Source organism: Rhamphochromis longiceps, linkage group LG12 (assembly GCF_057381845.1).
Source record: "Rhamphochromis longiceps isolate RC_006_pf linkage group LG12, R_longiceps_female_GT1.1, whole genome shotgun sequence".
In the NCBI taxonomy this organism is placed as follows: Eukaryota; Metazoa; Chordata; class Actinopteri; order Cichliformes; family Cichlidae; genus Rhamphochromis; species Rhamphochromis longiceps.
This window is the reverse complement of record NC_140568.1, coordinates 35,946,192-35,966,522: the sequence shown is the minus strand read 5'-3', so window position 1 is coordinate 35,966,522 and position 20,331 is coordinate 35,946,192. Positions and strand designations below refer to the sequence as shown.

Genomic DNA, 20,331 nt, shown 5'->3' with positions numbered 1-20,331 from the left:
AGGATCAGGCACTGATGAAGCCTTGAAACTGGCAATGGTGATTAAAAACTCATCAGGAAAAGTGTTTACTGAGGCCACAAATCAAGTGAAAACTAGGATCATTTTCTTATAGACTTCTTTACAATTGGACTTGTGTTTTTATACAGCTAGCTCTCTGCCTCCCCAGAGGCTATATTTATCTTTATATAAAGTCTAAGGTCCAAAGACATGAAAGTGTATAACGGTAAATAGATATTATGTATGAGGGCAACAGCAGTGAGAATAACCTAATATACTATATAACTGCTTTGCTTTTAAACTCTCAGCTGACTGCATTTACATGTAAAAAACATCTGATACTGTAGGTTATCAAGCTAAGACTCAAAGAACTCTTATATTTGGTTATTTAATATGATGTAAAACTGTTATTCCAGGTTTTCTGTCTTTTTTGCTGTAGCTAACAGCTACAGGGATGCTGTATCAGTCAAAGGATTAAATGAGCGTACTTTCAAAATGTCTCTCACTCTGAGCACTGTGATCATATCTTATTGGAGGGCTATCAAGCCCAGGTACAATTTTCACTTGTACACCTGCCAAAACAATAAATTATTTAATCTATTCTGAAATAAAAAGAACAAAAACCTGAAACCACCCAGAACGATAAATATTGAAGAACGACTGATGGATCATGCCTAAAAGGAATACAGCAAACAGTAATAAAACTTTCACAGCTTTTCTTTTCTTTATATAAGAAGAGAGTCTACATATAAACAGTATGGACTGAAGCGGCATTCATGCTCCCGCTCTGTAGGAGAATTATTTATCTTTAGCTCTATTCCTGGGAGGATGCTTTTGACAACATCTCATCTCACTGTCTGAAAACCACTGCCATCCATTAGGGCCAGGAATTGCACTACGATGTCTTTGTGGGAGGCTTTGCCAGTTGCACTACGTTTAAAAGCTTCGAAGGAAGCAAAGCAATACTGAGGCAAAGAAAGAAAACATTTATTGTTCATGAATGTGGTGTCACACAGGTCCTGTCAGAAAAGAGCAGGGAGGTGAGGTCTTGGTTTGAGGTCTCTGAAGTAATCCTGCCTCCCCTCTTCTCTAAGCACAGGAAACTGGACTTTGGAACTGTTCTTTTTCAAGAACAATCAGCACATTCGTGTAAAAGCAGTACATTGCAAAAGACAGTCTAACATTCCACATGACAGCTAGGTTTTACATTTGTGATGCCCACTGTAATTTATATCCTTATAAAAATTTACAGAATAACATTTTTTGTGTCTCAGTGCAAAAGATATATATTCCAAAAGAATTTCAGAAAAGCCGTGCCCTTGTTAAATGTCCGTCCATATCCCTCCCCTTATCTGTACCCCTACAATAGTATAATTGGCCTGTTTACTGTACAAGACCACCAATAAATAACTAACAGAAGCAGTTTTACAGTCACTGTCAGGTAGCAGCAGTGTTTCAGCTTAGACTTTAAATACATATTCACAAACAACAGTGTGTCACTGTACACCCACAATTCATCAGAACTTTAACTATAGATAATAATAATAATAATTACATTTGTATTGATAGTAATTACCATGACAATAACAACAGAAAAAAAGAAATACATAGTGTCACATCGGCATTAAAGTATTTACATTGCTTTTTCAAGTTCTGTGGCTTAATTTCCCGTGTGTGAATTTCCCAAGTAAAAGAAGGCAATGAAGTGTCTCTAAGGTAAAAGGTTGACAGTGGGGAGTTTATCAGCTGGTGCAGATGCTATTGATGGAAATGATGCCTGGGTCCACCAGGCCAAGCTCCTCATGCTCATTCACACACAGCTGATAGCCACAGCCCCGCCTACGCTTCAGTGGGGTCACCTTGGCATCAGGCTTGGCTCGAGGTGGCAGGAGAAAGCCCACACTCCCTGCAATCAGCATGTGCCAGATGCTGTGTATGTAGAAGTAGTTCTCCTCTGTCTCCACAAAGGCGTAGAGTGCCACGGCAGATGTGGCAATCATGGTGCCCGGGAAAAGGAAGAACACCCAGCGCTTCCAGGTGGGCGGGTAGCAACGTCGACGCCGGATGGTGCGCACAGTCTGACAAGGTCCACAGACACATAAAAAAAAAGATTATCAATATCACTATTTACACCTGTTTTTTTCTGAAAGCTCACAAAGTAACATTTTCCAATGGGAACAGTTTAATACCCACTCATAATTTCATACAGGAAATGACAGCTTCCAAAAGAAATTCCATGAAAAGAAAAACACAGCGCCAATCCTTTACTGAGATCCATTTACAGACCAAGAAAAAGACTTAATTTATTCCCATATGTGCTGTGGTGCCTGCAACCAATATAACCCTAGCAACAACCACTAAGAACCTGAAAAAATCTATTTTTGTATTCATGTGTATCTGACCTCATCGCCACAGACTAGAAAGCAGAGTTATAATGTGCGCTTCCCAGGGCTGTGTGTAAACACGTGTTTGAACACATTGTCATGTGTGTTTCTTTTATGCTCACATGTTAACAGCATGATGTGTGTCAAAGGCAGCAGAGTCTCGCGTAGCAAACCACAAAGTGTTTTATATAGTGAAGTTTATTTTCATAGATCATAGTTTGTTTTCCACATGAATTGATCTCCAAGGCCTTGTGTTTAACGGTCTTACTAATTTAATTTAATGAACTTTTTTATGTAGAAAGAGCATATTGAAGTGGGAGATCACACAGGGAGAGTCATTAAAGAACTGAGACCAGTGGGATTTCAGCGAGGGACCACTAGACATCTCTATTTTATTGCAGGTGGAGAGGGATGGTATTCTCTGTGAATCTCTTGTGGTTTTATTGTATGAAATTTTGTATTCATGCCTAGCGCCGCAGAAAAAGTCTATCATCTGGATCAGCTGATGGATTAGTGACGTGCCTGTCAATGCTTTATCTGCTTTTTTATGTTTCTTTGCTGGAGCTGGATATGAAATCTATTTTTGAGAATATGTGCTAATGCTTTCTGTAAGTGTCCCATGATTGCCTCTATTACAGCGCAAAGAGAAATGAACATTTAATTTCATTCAGTCTCTATTTTCATCGCTTCATAAACACTGATTGCTTGAATGATTTTTTTTCTTTCTCAAAAGGTTATTATGAAGAATTTGACACAATATAAGGGGAAACGTAAGCTGGTCGTGAATGACAAAAGTAATTACATGCACGAAACGGCTCTGTATGCATTTAACAATGAAGAATGCAAAATCCTTGCATACTTTTGTGGTTAAGCCAAATAATTCTAGACCAGGATTGTGTTTTTATGTATGAGGCAGGGACCTCATTTAGTTTGAAGAATTAGGGATATTTGGCATTGACAGAGTTGAACTTCCCCCCCTTCCTCTTGCTGCTAATGACACCCCTGCACAGCAGCAGACGCTCTGTGCCCTCCGCTTGACTGATCTAATTCGGTTGTGTCTGAGAACATTCAGAATGCCAAGCTTTGCAGAAACATGACAAGCTGAAATGAAAGGGCTCTTGTAGAAAATGTGCAGTGCTCAGACTCGGAGTTGGAGTACGGAGCGGAGAATGTTGAAATGCAGACATACGCTGTTGAACCGCTGATAAATTATTAAGTGTCAGGTAATCAAAGCAGAATCCCGGGTTTATCTTTAAAAACTGCAACATTAGCATGAGATTCAACTGCCTTTTATGGAAAGGTTGCTGCGAGGAGTTTATTCCTATGCAGTCTGTTGTTTCGTTTGCCAAGGGAGGATGAGATTATCTGTCTCTGTTTATACTTCCAGTCCGTAGACACTGTCACAGTATATCATTTGCCACTCGTCAAATAACATATGTCAACAAACCATCTATAATTGAATTACAAATCAGCCAAAGACTAAAGAAAATCAGCCAAATATTGAAAGCCGGTAGCTTTACATACATTTGCAGTGATTTATTTTAAAGCATTTAGAAAGAAGATATTTTTGACAATAGTAAAAAATACACTTTCCTACTTATTGTGCTAAAGCTGCAGGGTTTACATGGTGGAATTAAACAGTACTTCGTCTTCCAATATTTCTGTAGGATCCTCCAGCTCGCAGATAGATAACTCTCAGAGCTACAACTCCCACATTTTATTCAGCACAAAGCTTTCTCCAAGGAAACCACAAACCTTGTTTTCAAACTCATGTCAGAGGTTTGGTGTTAAAGGCTTTTTTTTCCACAAGAACCTTGCCTGAAAGACTATTATTTTTTATCTTCTCAGTTCAGGGAGCACATTATGACTCGAAGAAGAGTCAGTGAAAGTACAAGCTGAGTTATAATGGAACTACAACCCATGACTAATACCCACAGGCTGCAAAACTTTTAAAGCCCCTTCAATACTAATGTAAAATAGCTTCATTGGTCAGAAAACCACCAGTTTTTTATGCATGCACATGTTCCAAGCCTATGTTAGCTTACATGACAGATTTAATCCTTTTATACTTACTATCATCAGGGACTCGAGGGACTGTGGAGACGCATTTTATTTGCATGTCTGAACCAGCGTGAATGTTAAACACAAATTATGTATTAAAGTAACAGTTTCATGTTGTGCATAAATATAAAATAAAATATCTCCTATTGCACAATAATTTTACACCCTATAAATACAAGCAGAAATGCTTTTACACCTGATTAATACAGGTTTAATTTAATTTTAATAAGCATACATATAATGTGATAAAATACATTTTGGCACAAGAAATTTTTTTTTTACCCAGCCCACTATAAATTTTCAAAGGTTATTTATATATTGGATAAAGATTTTTAGTGTGATACTTGTAATATCCACATTTTTATTTTACTTTATATGTTCTTACCTTATATCATATCATATTTTTATTTTTATTTATTTATCGCTTTAGACTGTTTCTCTACAGTTCCTATAAATAAGGAGATCATTTTTCTCTTACCCATGCCACGGCCATGATGCCCAGAGCAAACAGGCTGGGTCCCAGCAGGTTCCACAGACCATGACGATCCAGCTGCAGTGCCATGGACAGAGACATCGCCCCCAGCAGATACAGAACCTGACAAAAAAAAAACCATGGATCAATAACTGCCCTCCATAAACACAGTCAGCATTGTTACATGTACAAGCAAGAACATATTTGTGCGGTCAGGCGATAGCACAACTCTACCTTTGGAGAGGTAAAGACTATTGTCAGTGTGGCAAAGCTGTAATCTTTTTTCCATACATATAGGAAAAATGGCTTTGCATCAAATCTCTAAACCATCAGGTGATTCATGTGTGGACTATACTTTCACGTTTTCTCTGTTTTGAGCTGACATCCTGTTATTTGGCTTTCAGAGTTATACTTTTCTTAACACACGTGTTTTTTTGCCATCAAGTTCTATTGGAGATCATAGCTGTGATGCTCCACAGAAATAAGTGCCTTACTAAAAGAAATGTTGTTGTGCTTTGTCAACAAGTTCAACAAGGCTTTGGATGTTGTTATTTTCTACTAGTCACCACAATAATATATTACAAATTTTAGTTTTCAGTTAATAGTCTGCTGTTGCATGTTTACGTGTAACATTGAGCTATTATTAAAGATGTCCATGTTATGAAAGAACAAACAGGTTCGCGGTTGAGAATCATAGACAGTTTGACAGTATTGACAGATGGTTTTGAGGCACTATAGAAGTATTTGTTCATGTTATCTATTCAAAACAAGAAAATATAAAATAATGGCAGCTATTTACTGCATTGTTAACTGCCACAACAAGCTACCTTTAGCACACAGCATGCAAGTCTGTGCTCCAAAAGGTAAAAGCCTCTCATTATGTAAATATACAAGCACTTTAATGTACCCGTAGGGAAAATAACTGCAGAGTTCAGGTGAACTCAAAATGGGTATTTTAAAGTGCTTATAGAAAAATACACTAGACCTCTTTTGAAACAGCTGAAAGCCCCAATAAAACAGTGAAAACAAAATGCTAACAATAGAGCCACATGATATATAAAATCAGTTATTTTATTTTATTTCATTGCCAAGCTCACAACTGGACATAAAGCCACAGGATATAAAAGAGATAAAGTGAGAATGAAAAAAATCAATAAGCTGTGCTACACATGCTCGTGGAGAACTTGAGCCCATCCAGAATGCCTAGGGTCTAGTAGGCAATGTGAGGAGGAATCGGGGATTTTTGAGCTGGTAAGAGATGACCTGTCTGCAGGAGAATAGAACTAATTGGCACACACCAAGGAGGAAAGGAGCAGCATGGTGCAGCCTGAGGACTCTTTGCAGCAACAGTCATCAGTCATGCTGCTCTGGTGGATCACACAGTGGCACAGAAACAAGCATGCATTGCATGCAGGCATGAATGCATAGTGACAAATGAGCCTGCAGGAATTCTAAAAAAACAATAACAATCTATTTTTATCTGCAACTTATATTTTCATGCTTAATAAGATATATAGTGTGTCAGATTTAATGTATATAGTATTGGTGCATGTCTAATGACCGTACCACACTGAGGTGTCATATAACGGCCAAGGAAACAGTATGTGATGAAGTGGAGCTAAGTAAAGGTCAACTTATCATCTTTTAAATAAAAATTTCATAATTAAATAATGCTGGAACCAGTAATATATTAACATATGCCTATATAAAACATTTTTACAAGGTTGTACAGACATTTGATGTACTAAGATTCCTGTGGATTACTGCTAATAACTGCTAAATTATTAGCAAGGTTACATACTCATTCATTCTATAGTATATTTTCAAATTTTCAAATTATTTGTGAAGTCACTTTACAAATATTAGGAATAATATCGGTTTAATTTCATATCATGAAAAGCAAACGGAAACAGAAAATTTGGAGCATCAAACACTGAAACAGAAAACAGCGCTTCTATTTGCAGCAGATATTTCAGGCATACCTATTTAGCTACTAGTAATTAAAATCATGTGGCTATTTTTTTCTGATTGACTGAACAAACATGTTTGATGTCCTACAGTGCAATTACATTGGTGAGAACAATGTTTTCAGAACTGTTCAGTAAGGAAGGGGCAAAATTACAAAGATGTGATGAAGTGTAATTATCTTCATAATTGTGATCCAGAACTTTCACCAAGTTGAGACTAACATGCCTCCTGGTGCTCAATCTTTATGTGAACTAGCATAAAATGATTTTCAGCCAACATTTTTGTGAGACATTAAGAGCTTTGCGGGTCCAAAAGTCGCATACTACACAGCGAGACAAACAATATTCCATGTTCTTAGGTCCTTTATCCTCTAGTACTAGTGTAACATACAAACAAACACACACATACACACACTCAGTGTCTCTTTCAAGTACACAAACGCACAAAGTCCCACTTGCCAGTCCTGACATGTGCGATTTGATTAGTGACTGCGTACTGCAGCGCTAAGCAAAAATGAAAACTCTAGAGGACAGCAGATGTTCATGCACTCCCCACCCTCCTCCTACCTCACACCCTCTCTCCACTCTCCCCCCTCTCTCTGTCTCATTTATGGACATGGACACACATTTACACATACGCACACACTTTCCCTCAGACTGCTCCATCTTGGTATGCAGCCAGGGAGTGACCCATGGAGAAGGTGCACCTGTTAGTGTTTACCATTACCCACACAATATGTCAGCAACCAGAGAATTTAGTGCCATGCAATGCTGATTTTAACACATTGATCTTTTCATTTATGACTGAAAATTGAGGCATATGAGGTGCTCGTTTATAGCGCTACAGCCTCTCAGTCCTTTAATCTAATCTAATCTAATCTCTCTTTGTTCATGGTCTGGGAGAGTGCAAAGGCATCAGGGTCTGAAAACGTCTGTTTCCGGATGTCTGAATCTACTGACATCTACCTACGACTAACATTTTATTAAGTAGCAAATGTGACAGGCTGAGTTGTTTTTCTAAATGGCTGTTTATCCATTTAGAAACATAATCTCCACATAAAAGGGTATGACCTAAGCTGCACTTCATGTGTCCAGGCTGAAGTGCCGCTTATTACTTTGCACCTAGAGTGGAGAAAATTAGTGTGTTTATAAATATGCACTGTTAATGATGACATGCATTTTCTCAGTTCATTTGTGTTGAGATCAATGTATCGAAGAACTGTTGATATCACTATGCAAGCCTTACATTTTCATCTTTATCTTTATAAAGGGAAAAGTTTCTATTACAACAGGACTTTTCAGTTTTATAGAAAGAAAACAAATATCCAGTCTGAGTATCAGTAGAAACAGGCTTCGCTCAGAATTACACATACCTGTTTGATGATGGATTTTAGCCTAGCCATTGCAATGACGGTGACCCACACTGACATGAGTGACCCGAGGAAGTCACAAAACTGCAGAACATCATACTCCATGATGCAAAACACCACAATACCTGGCTGGTCGCATGCATGGTAGAACTGTGAGAAAAGAAGAGAAAGGCACAAAGGTTACAAAAACACGCAGATGTGTCAGAACAATAGACGGCACAACAGCACAAAAGTATTGATTCTGTAAAAAGCTTGAGCTGAATGATAAGCTGAATAAAATAAGCAATACCCAGGTTATTGCTGGTTACTGACAAAGAAGCTATACAGACTCTATTTATGTATGAAATCCCACTAGCATATGTTTGCAGCTATATTTCTTGCAATTTTATTTTTACAGCTTTGTTGAAAGAAGAAAAAAAAATTCCGGTATGAATACATTATCTATAAAATGTCTACTCACTACTGTATACACTATCAATAAATGATTATATACAGTGGGGCAAAAAAGTATTTAGTCAGCCACCGATTGTGCAAGTTCCCCCACTTAAAATGATGACAGAGGTCAGTAATTTGCATCAGAGGTACACTTCAACTGTGAGAGACAGAATGTGAAAAAAAAATCCATGAATTCACATGGTAGGATTTGTAAAGAATTTATTCGTAAATTAGGGTGGAAAATAAGTATTTGGTCACCTCAAACAAGGAAAATCTCTGGCTCTCACAGACCTGTAACGTCTTCTGTAAGAAGCTTTTCTGTCCCCCACTCGTTACCTGTATGAATGGCACCTGTTTGAACTCATCATCTGTATAAAAGACACCTGTCCACAGCCTCAAACAGTCAGACTCCAAACTCCGCCATGGCCAAGACCAAAGAGCTTTCGAAGGACACCAGGAAAAGTATTGTAGACCTGCACCAGACTGGGAAGAGTGAATCTACAATAGGCAAGCAGCTTGGTGTGAAAAAATCAACTGTGGGAGCAATCATCAGAAAATGGAAGACATACAAGACCACTGATAATCTCCCTCGATCTAGGGCTCCACGCAAGATCTCATCCCGTGGGGTCAAAATGATCATGAGAACGGTGAGCAAAGATCCCAGAACCACACGGGGGGACCTGGTGAATGACCTGCAGAGAGCTGAGACCAAACAAGGTCACCATCAGTAACACACTACAACGGCAGGGAATCAAATCCCGCAGTGCCAGACGTGTTCCGCTGCTGAAGCCAGTGCATGTCCAGGCCCGTCTGAAGTTTGCCAGAGAGCACATGGATGATACAGCAGAGGATTGGGAGAATGTCATGTGGTCAGATGAAACCAAAGTAGAACTTTTTGGTATAAACTCAACTTGTCGTGTTTGGAGGAAGAAGAATACTGAGTTGCATCCCAAGAACACCATACCTACTGTGAAGCATGGGGGTGGAAACATCATGCTATGGGGCTGTTTTTCTGCCAAGGGGACAGGACGACTGATCCGTGTTAAGGACAGAATGAATGGGGCCATGTATCGTGAGATTTTGAGCCAAAACCTCCTTCCATCAGTGAGAACTTTGAAGATGAAACGAGGCTGGGTCTGCCAACATGACAATGATCCAAAACACACCCCCCGGGCAACAAAGGAGTGGCTCCGTAAGAAGCATTTGAAAGTCCTGGAGTGGCCTAGCCAGTCTCCAGACCTCAACCCCATAGAAAATCTGTGGCGGGAGTTGAAAGTCCGTGTTGCTCGGCGACAGCCCCAAAGCATCACTGCTCTCGAGAAGATCTGCATGGAGGAATGGGCCAAAATACCAGCTACTGTGTGTGCAAACCTGGTAAAGACCTATAGTAAACGTTTGACCTCTGTTATTGCCAACAAAGGTTATGTTACAAAGTATTGAGTTGTATTTTTGTTATTGACCAAATACTTATTTTCCACCCTGATTTACGAATAAATTCTTTACAAATCCTACCATGTGGATTCATGGATTTTTTTTTTCACATTCTGTCTCTCACAGTTGAAGTGTACCTCTGGTGCAAATTACTGACCTCTGTCATCATTTTAGGTGGGGGAACTTGCACAATCGGTGGCTGACTAAATACTTTTTTGCCCCACTGTATATCACATTATCGTAGTAAGACATCATTCATTTTAAGGAGAACTGGGGTTTTTATCATTTTATAAAGGAGGATTTCTTTTGTTAAATAATATTTCAAAAAATTACACAATAGGCACTTTCTCAACAAAAGCATGTGAAACCTTTTCTTCAAGGAGAAATATTAAATTAGTCCCCTGAGATATGAAAAAGCATGGTCTGCTTTTAAATGTAGTTTTCTTTCACTCTATAAAACGCACTCTTCTTGGTTAGGAGGCGGATAAAATGGAGCAGATTATTAAAAAATAATGATGCCATACCGAGCATTGTTTCTGGCTCCAGCAAGATTTCATCCTTAGCATCAATAGTAACGTTTATTGTCAGTATTTCTTAATTGTAATTCTGTGCTAGTATACTAGATGTAGCTTTTTAAAAGGTACTGTAGCTGAAAGAAACAAAACAAAACAAAAACAAAAAACTTCATTTGATTCTAACAGTTCTAGTTGCCAAACGGTACTTTTGGTGGGGGTGAAATAATTTACCCAAACTTAATTTTGTCGTCATTTTTGCAGTGAAAATGTTTTCTAAAACTCGCTGTTGCCTGGGGGAAGTTCCCGTAGTGGAAAAGTAATAAAGTTATGGCTCTGAGCAGGGGATCATAGTAGAGATACTGGAGCATTTTTGTTTTAATGAAGGACATTCATTTTAATGCTTCCAATGCAGAATAGAATTGTAAGCATAAGTATTTCTGACTGTGGTGTAGTTTGGAATGACTTACTCAGAAATAGGAGTATGTCATCTGCATACACGGGAATTTGATGCAGAATGTGTTTCCTATTAAAGCTCGCCTTGCCACAATCTGATGACTTTCGGAAAACATCTGCTTTTGTGATTCTTTCTTTCTTTATGCTTACTTTTGTGCATTACTGATACCAACTGTTTATTAGCAAAGTACCATGCTTAAATAAAAGGAAAATATACTTTAGGTTATCACTTTTCACTCACAGTGGAGAAAAACATGGTGAAGATGTAGACCGAAGCCTCCAGGAGGTAGTGGCTTCGGATGGCGATGGCCACGGGCGGGACAAACATCAGGTTACTGAGACAGAGTAGCAGGGTGGAGAGGAGCTGGAAACTGTACGAATAGGCTTCTGAGTTGTCTGTGCACCCCCATCCATCCCAGCCTAAAATACCAATACACACAGACCACCTTAGTAAATCTGGTACTTTCACCTAAAAAACTAAAGCTCTAAGACAGGTTTTTGTTTTGTTTTTGTTTTTTAACAGGCTTTACATGTTGGGAAAAGCATAAATGGTGCCTGACTTCCTTAAACCCTCAATCAATTCCAGGAAAAACGTGGTTTTGGTTTATGAATGAGAAGAGTTTCCCCAGCAGGTGAAACTGTTTGTTTCAAACCCTTAATCTCTTAAAATGTATGAAATATTTATTATCTCTTGACAAGAATAATGCCTTAGCAGCCTTTTGCTATGAACAGACATTTCTCTGCAAAAATAATCAAAAACAGATATGTGTGAAGTTGTTTATCCTGCATAATAGAGCCTCCTTGTGTGAACTCACTTCTATTTTAAAACACCCCCGCTTTGGTACATTGGATCTTTATCAAGTGGTTGATTGAATAAGACAGTGTGAATTAAATATTCGTGAGCACTGTTGAACAGAGGTTTTGCAGTCTGAGATGGGCCAAGGGCAAGTGCTGAATGCAAAGCGTCTGCCAGGAAGTAGTCACACATGTGAAGTATGACAATGAATTTAACTGAGGAGAAACCAACTCTGATAAAAGAAGATCAAAGGCAGGATTTAAAAAAGCCTCAGAGGACATGCTTTGTTTAGTTTCATAAGCTCATCTTTTATTGAAAAGCTGTTGGTAATTAAGACTGTGTTTTATTGTCTTATCAAAATGCCTTATATTAGAAGATTAATACCAGGCCACTGAATGAGTCACTGAAAAGTGGCACATACAATTTAATTGCAGAATTGTCAGCTCAATTTTGGAAAATGACCTGTGCCATCCCACCTGGCTCGTTCTCATTTTCTTGTCACTCCGCATGATGTATTTTCCAACAAATTAGGAATTCTTTGCAGCAGTGATGACCTATTTTCTCAAAGAAAAGTTCTGTCTTATCTTTCATATGCGAAAGAATCTTTTGACAGACAAGTGTAATTATACATTCAGGGTTGCACTTGCTTGCTGTTTATTAATTACTAATTAATTACTGATAAATATTTAAGGAGGTTGTTAAATATATACAGTACTAATTATTTTTCCCTTACATAAAACAACTTCCGCTCTTTTATTAATAACTGCATGACTTAGATATTAAAACAGAATCAAAAAAGACTTTACCGGACCACCTCGTTTCAATTTAATTGACAGTGTGCACTACAAGTTCAAATAAATAAACAAGGATTTAACAAAGCTGTCCATTTAAGCTGGAAAAAGTAAGACACTGTGATGGACTGCAATAGATTTTTAAAGTAAAATGTTACCTGCTTTGCATTCACATGCAGCATAAAGGTAATTGTTGGTGCGCAGAAGCTTGCACTGTCCATACGTCCCACAGTCATTGATGCACGGAGTCAGGTATGCACGCATATAAACCTCTGCAGTTACATTGCTGCATTGCTCAAATCTGGAAAAGGCAAAAATATATGATTGCAGGTGATGCCTTCACTGTTTTTCATCTGCATAATGATTTTTGTTTATGGCCAAATGTGTCAGATCTATAGACTGCATAGCTGTGCACACTTTTTAGCATTCCAAATTAAGCTGGTAAACAATATACTTACTAAATACAAATATAACAGCATTGTTATTGTGAACATGTTATCAGCTGACATTCACATATCACTCCAAGCTCTTTTAGAGCTTTGTCTCACAAAGCCGCTCAGGCGCCTGCAGGGTTTTGTCTAGTTTTCTTGTGTCCTCCAGAAGCCCTCATCACCACAAAACACTGGAGATCAAAAGGTTGTTTCGGCATTGCTAGATGTCAGACAACTTCATTCTATTAGGCCTCGGAAATCTCCAGCTTTATAACGCAATTACAAAACTAATTTTCTGTAAATTATGTCTATTCCACCAAGGGTTCTAGTTTAACCGTCATTAATTATTTTGAATAGGTAACTCAGCTGTAATTTCTCACAAAACTCTAAGTCTACAGGTGACTGCATATTCACAGACAGAGGTTACTTACTTAATTTGCTCATCTTTAACACTACAAAAACAAAAACTGCTAATCAATCAGTTAAAGAGAATAAAACTTCAAATATGTTTCTTTATGTGTTTCTGCAACATTTTATTTATTTTGTTTTTATTTAGTTGTATACATCAGCTTAACTGTATATTTGAAGGGCACCTGTCATTTACCATCTAATGACACCTGATTGGTTTAGTATATGCAAATGCGTGGAAATCTAGCACATAACACTCTGATCTTTGTCTGCATTTTCATACATCAGCTAAGTGTTCGTGTGAGGATGAGTCCACGTCCCACACCATCTGTTATTATCTGTTATTCAAATTCAATTGGAACTCCCAAGTGGGACGGGAAAAATCTGCTTAATTTCATTCTGTTCACATTTTTGTGCCATAAAGGCTTCGCCAGAACAGCTCAATCTGCTGAATTGCTAATACTTACGAACTCGTATATAACATTACAACAACAAAACTTAATGAAAACATTCGCTCTAACTTCTCTCTCTGACATGATTCGCACTGACTTTAAATAACCCTCAGAGAAAAATACTTTACTTCTTGAATTCACAAGTTAAGTAACACTTACATAAACATGGAGAGAAAAACAGAAAGAGAGGGACACTGGTGTGGCCTTTGCAGTAGGCCAAAGCCTTATTGGTACCTACAAAGTATACTATTAATATCCAAATACCACTACCAATAAAACAGCGTTGCAATAGCATTTTTTTAAAAAAGCTTTTTGCAAACTTTTCTTGGACCCTTTGAATTAAAACTGAATGTGTGCATTTCGATTACAACTTGATTGTTTGATTTAAAATTCACTATGACGTGTGCAAAAAAGTGGTAAGTGTGAAAATATGGATAAACCTCAAAATCTACCCCTCCTTTATGTCATATGCTTGGTGTGCACCATACACACATTTATGAAGCCAGTGCCAAATCAGTCTGCTGGGTGACAGATGGCAGAGGATGTGGTTCAATGAGGGAGGCTTCGTCATTCAAACAGAAAGCATGGTGTCTTCATTATGGCAATGAATTATTTATTTTGGTAAACAAACTAGTGATTGTGTTATGCTGACAAATTCAGAAGATATGAATGTCCTATTTTGCAATTGTCTTTGTGTAATTGACAGCAAATATTGTCTCGTAGAGGTTGCTGTGGAGCATTGGGACCTGGCCGAAGAACTGATTATGAGAATGTCATAAATTTATGTCAAAATGTATGACGTTCAGCTTGTTTTGTTGAATTCCTGCTTGTAAAAGATGTTTTTGAGACTTTCTAGGTTGAGCACTCAGGAGATTATAGTTTACACAATTTTAAAGAATAGTTTAAAGAAGGCATAGCTGTAAGGATTCTTACCATTGGACCCAATTTATCAAGCCTTTTTGCCAAGTTTTTCAACCTCCTGTTTGACAGGCGGTTCATATTTAGTGTATAACCATAAAAGCAACTATCACAATTTTAACAGAGCAAATATTAATTTCCAAAACTGAAATAATGTCTCTTTATAGGCATAAAAACACATACTAAAACTTGGTTTAATTCAGCGGTCCCCAACCTTTTTTGCGCCACGGACTTAACGATAAAAACGATTAAAAAAAAAAAAAACAATAAAAACAATAAAAACGATAAAACCCCTGAAAACCAGAAATTTCACACCCTGGGGGTTGGGGACCGCTGGTTTAATTGATATATATTTAGGATAAGATGAGATGAGAAAGTTACAGCAGTTACAACACTATATGTAAAGCACAGATAATATATAGCAAATATGGAGACTGGTATGAAGCTCTATAAAATAGAATACATAACCAACAAACAGGTAAAGTTCTCAAGGGAAGCAGTGCTTTCTGTCTTACCCATGTTCAGTAGCACACAGAGAGCGCAGACTGAGGTACCAGGTGCCTGTTTGTGGGTAGGGAATCCTCAGTTTGGTGATATTAGTGGAGGTGTTCACAGAGAGGAAAAACCCTGCCACTGATTCTGAAGAAAAAGGTAACACAATAAAACACAGTCCAAGCTGTGACAGAGAAGGTTCATAACTAGATAAGTTTTGCGCATACAAGGCAAAAATATCGATTACTTGTGCTGTTCTCACAATTCTACTAATAAACTTGCTTAGATTCAAAATCACACACTATGTGGCTGTTTTGTTTAAGCAAAATTTGGCATACCTGATTCACATTTCAGTGATGTGTTTTCGCGTAAGAAAAGTGGCATCCCGTGGTTGAGGCAGCCAAACACTGTGAGATTAGCTCCTTTCAGCGTAGACTGCAGGAAAAACACATAATCAAACGTCATTCATCCGTCCAACCATCAACCATCTGCTGCTATCATTCTGGTGAGCTAACACTGTTCATGATTACCTTTAGGTCTATTTTCTGCACAGCCACGAGATAGTAAACTTTAAAACTAACAAATCAAGTAAAGTGCTCTCTCTCTGTCTGCCAGAGGCACCTACAGTAAGTGAAGATGTTGGCAGTTTATCGCCTTGAAGCATCAATTATACATTAACATGCTCATGCATTGAAAGAAATCCAGGAGAATTATTCAAGCGTCGGGAACTGCATATGCTTATACAAATTGGTTCATTCTGCAGAGAGGTGAAGGGAGGCCACAGCTGTCCAAATTGGTCTATTGGTAAACAATAAATAGCAGCAAACTGGATGTGTCAATTTGCACTCAAGCACCAAACTTGACACTTTATTAGTTTTAAAATGCCCCTCCATTATTTACCCAGTCTCCATCTTTTGTTTCTGTGTGTGTGGGTGGGTACAGCGATGGGTCAGTTACTAAACCACAAAGTATGCTAAAAATCAGAAGACTTTCTGACGAAAACTTTACATTCAGAAATTCACCACATTATATACATTTGTGGGATAACTTTAGACAATTATTTCTTAAATACATAAGATTTCTATCACCCTCTTAGCAAAAAATGGGCATAATGTATATATAGGGAGTTGGCAAAGTTGTTGATTAATGCAATGACTAACAAACACTTTGCCAGGTGCTGAGATTTCAGGCTTCCTAAACTCACCATCTGGCCTCTATTCTCTTGGTGGGAAGACTAAATCACACCCAGTGGCATTTTGAGAGAGCCCCACACCCTCCCCCTCCTTCATCCTGGCTCTCCTCTACAGTTTGAGGATAAAGGATTAAGCAACAAATATCAAAGTGGCTCACCAGATGCAAACACGGGGAGAGCAAAGCAGGCAAGAGCCACCCCAAAGCCAGATAATATGATTCTAATTGGCAGGTCAAAGAGCTCCATCAAAGTAGAGATGTTTGTAGTCAATGTAGCTAGATGGCAAGGTTGGTGTGCCAATTGACCAGTCAAGCACTATTAGAGGGATTATTATAAAAGTACAAGTATGTACACATTAATTTTTTTGTGATTTCTTTCCTCTGACTTTTTCTTTTGTAACAAAGGTTTATCCAGCCATTCATGTCAGCAAAGGATGATTCCTGGTGAATCTTATTCGATAATCTTCTCCCTTGCTCTTAAACACCACTAAACGGTTAAATTTATACTTTTACTGTGATGTATACCCTGTGATAAACTGGCAACTTGTCCAGGCTGTACCCCCACCTCTCACCCTGTGACAGCTGGAATAGGATCTCCCCCTCACCCTGAATTGAGGATGGACTGATGGAAGGATAGATGGATAAGCAAAAAGTTCGGTATAGTCTGATACCTTAATGAGGACACATTTCAGTGACACTGATTTCCTAACTTTTCATTCAGAACAACAAAGCTGTCGGCTGTTCTTGTACACTAGAAAGCTCCACAAAGCTCAGTGTAAAAGTCAAAAGAGACATATTTTTTAATTGAGCAAAATGAGAGTGTGTGAAGCGTTAATGATGCAAAGGAAATAACAGAAAACATACTTTAATTATTAGACATTTGTTTTTTAATTAGGGCAATTAAGATAGAGGAATTAAAATAAATAAATAAACATCCATATTACTTTATTATTATTTTAAGCATGTATGGGAAATTACGGCATCACAAACCAAAAAAAAAAAGACATACTAGAGGTAACTGTAAATTCTTAGCATCTTGAACTGTTGTGATTACAGTCCCAGTCTTTTCTCAAAGTTAACTTTTTTGGAATTCACTCTTAAAAAACAAGTTACCAATCTTAACTTCCTTTTTTGCTGGCCTCATATGCATTCCTGAGCATCTGTTGATTCAGTAATACTGCAGTATTAAAGCCGTTTAAACTGACAGAATCGTGAGGTTTTGCACTGTCACACAAAATATACTTTGTCAAGGTTTAGCGAGGATTCAACTGTATGCTGTCGCATATGAAATAACAAATCCCACTATGGAGTGCTCGACCTACCCCAGCCTGCAATTCAAGCTGCTATGAAAATTGTTACAGGGTTAAAGCTTACATGAAGCCAAAATGTGACGATGTCCATCCTGTTTTTGGTGTATTTACTCAAAATAACATGACAGACACATGTGTGTAAATTATTTGCAAGTTAAAAAAGCACATCTATAATATAAGTGCACTCAACCTGGTTAGCCAAGAAAGCTAAAGATGTTCAAAAATCAATGGAGCATGTGTAGCTTGTTTTCATTTTTTAGAAATTATATCCCCTTTTAAAATATAAAAAACTATAAGACTATTTCAGAATCAATGCACTTTTTAAATATGATTATTTAAAAAGTGCATTAATGAATCTCAGTGATTCATTTATTCATTTCATTATCTGCCCATAAACATCCTGGTTCCCCAGGAAACACATGCAATTAAGGAAGAAAGATTATCTCAAGATACAGAGATGTGATATATGTGATCACTCTCAAATCTATCATCCAAACCGTTCATGCACTCGAAACAACGATATTCCCTTGCTTCTTTGATATTTTACTGATAACTTTTGAGGCTCATTCTGTCTGAAATAATTTCCCTTCAGCGTGGATGCTGGCTTTCTCAGCACACTGCATCATTTCTGTCCAGAACCCAGAATTTCTAAAAGGATTTCAATCACTTCTTAAAATAGCTTTAGCTGTCAGGGCATTATGTGATGTGTTGTTAATAATATTCTATTCTTGTTCTGCTTTAAGAACACATTCATGTCTGGAATTCTAATGTTGATTTTGTATGTTTTTTTTATTTACTGGCTTTACTCGTAAAGCCTTTTGTAATATGATTGTGAGCATTGCTATATTAATCATGTTTAATGTTAGGATTTATATGCCCGATCCATTATGCAGATGTTAGTTATGATTGGTGAATGTGAGTGGCAGACCCATAATTCAATCAGGGGTGCTATCTACCAGCAAAGTAAGGCTCAAGGTTAAAGACTGAAGAAAACTACTGTGGAAAATCTTTAAAAGGATCACTTCGACAGCCCTGATGCATCAACTCTGATTGCTAAAATAGAGGAGAAAAAAAAAGGTTTGATGAATGCCAGTTTGTCTATGTTGTATACTGACATGTTTTTGCTTTGCTGAGTTTAATAGAAGTTATGCTGATGACATGTGCCAGGCAGTAGATAATGCCAACTGATGCAAGAACATGGACAAGCTGTCATGTGCTGTATATACTGCCTCCATATTCCAGTGCCCAAACTAATTAAACCAAACTCCAATCTCTGTGATGGGTTTTAATTTTAATCAATAATATATCTGCTATCTGGATATCTTTTAAAGCACATGTTTCAGCCTCTGACCACATGAATGCTGCTTAGCAAAAGCAACAGAAGTTTTATTAGTTTGGGGGGTTTTTTTTGTAATTTATTTATTGGTATCAATCCAAGTTTATTATTTTAAATAAAAGATACACGTAGTGCACAATTAAGATGTGAAAAATATTACATTTCTTTAGATTCATTATTTATTGTGCATATGTTTAATTATATATTTATGAAGATTTTTAAAATGATTGTTTTAATCAATATTTATTTTAGCATTCAATTTCACACCTCTCCTGTGTGATAATGACAGATGGTGTTGCACAACTCTGCCATAAAAGCGCCTAGTTTTCACTGGCTGATTAAAAATATGAAAATAAATGGCCGTGGAAATACTGGATGTGAACATAAACTTACAAATAGAAAAATGAACATAAGAAATTAATATAGTTTTAAAAAAACATATTTATTGTTTGTCCCTGGCTGTTTAGCTATTAGGACCTAGTATAATATGTAAGCATTATTTTTCATGTATCACACTTATTTATTTTTTAATCTACTCCCCCAAACACTTTTATGCTGCCAAAACAGTTTATTACTGTGACAAAAGTACTAGTGCATAAGGGTTAGCCAAAGCATTCATGAATATGCGCTCATTACACTGTTTCTAATTTCTTTTCTGCGTGAGCCTTACCAAAGGTAAACTTAAACTGATCAACTGCCAGGTGAGGCATCAGTGGGAATAAAAGCCATATGCATTCCTTTCACACTTTTGCACAGAGAGTGATGCAAGGCAGACAAGCAGGTCCAGCTATTGTCTCCTAAAGCCCTGCAAATCTGCCAGAGTCCCCCACAGGCAGCGGCTGACTGGATTCTGCGCCTGTGACAAGCAAGTGACAGATCATCGCCGAGGGGGGTTAAATCTGTTCATAGAATAATATAGCATGACAGTCTCTCTGAAGAATACATCTAACGGCTCATACAACTATCACACCAACCAGGTTTCATCCCAGCATACTGTCTTTGTGACATCTGCAGTGCGCACCCAGTTAAAATTAACCAACAGCACACACTTGGGAGTATACCGGGGTGTTGAATGGAGGGTGAAAGGGGTCAGGGAAAACACTTTGCTACTGCAAAGATAG

At 37.7% G+C, this 20,331-nt stretch overlaps 1 protein-coding gene across 1 annotated transcript in view; it reads right to left on the bottom strand.

Moving 5' to 3' along the window:
- Positions 1–970: 970 nt before the first annotated feature.
- The window catches only part of tmem8b (transmembrane protein 8B), a 35,572-nt gene continuing 16,211 nt past the window's right edge, over positions 971–20,331 (bottom strand). The window contains exons 7-13 of the mRNA XM_085427041.1: positions 15,712–15,808; positions 15,397–15,520; positions 12,831–12,973; positions 11,327–11,505; positions 8,255–8,401; positions 4,921–5,037; positions 971–2,075 (exon numbers count right to left, since the gene is read on the bottom strand). Of these exons, the coding sequence (XP_085283167.1) occupies positions 1,740–2,075; positions 4,921–5,037; positions 8,255–8,401; positions 11,327–11,505; positions 12,831–12,973; positions 15,397–15,520; positions 15,712–15,808 (1,143 nt within the window). The 3' untranslated portion in view covers positions 971–1,739. The remainder of the gene's footprint in view (positions 2,076–4,920; positions 5,038–8,254; positions 8,402–11,326; positions 11,506–12,830; positions 12,974–15,396; positions 15,521–15,711; positions 15,809–20,331) is intronic.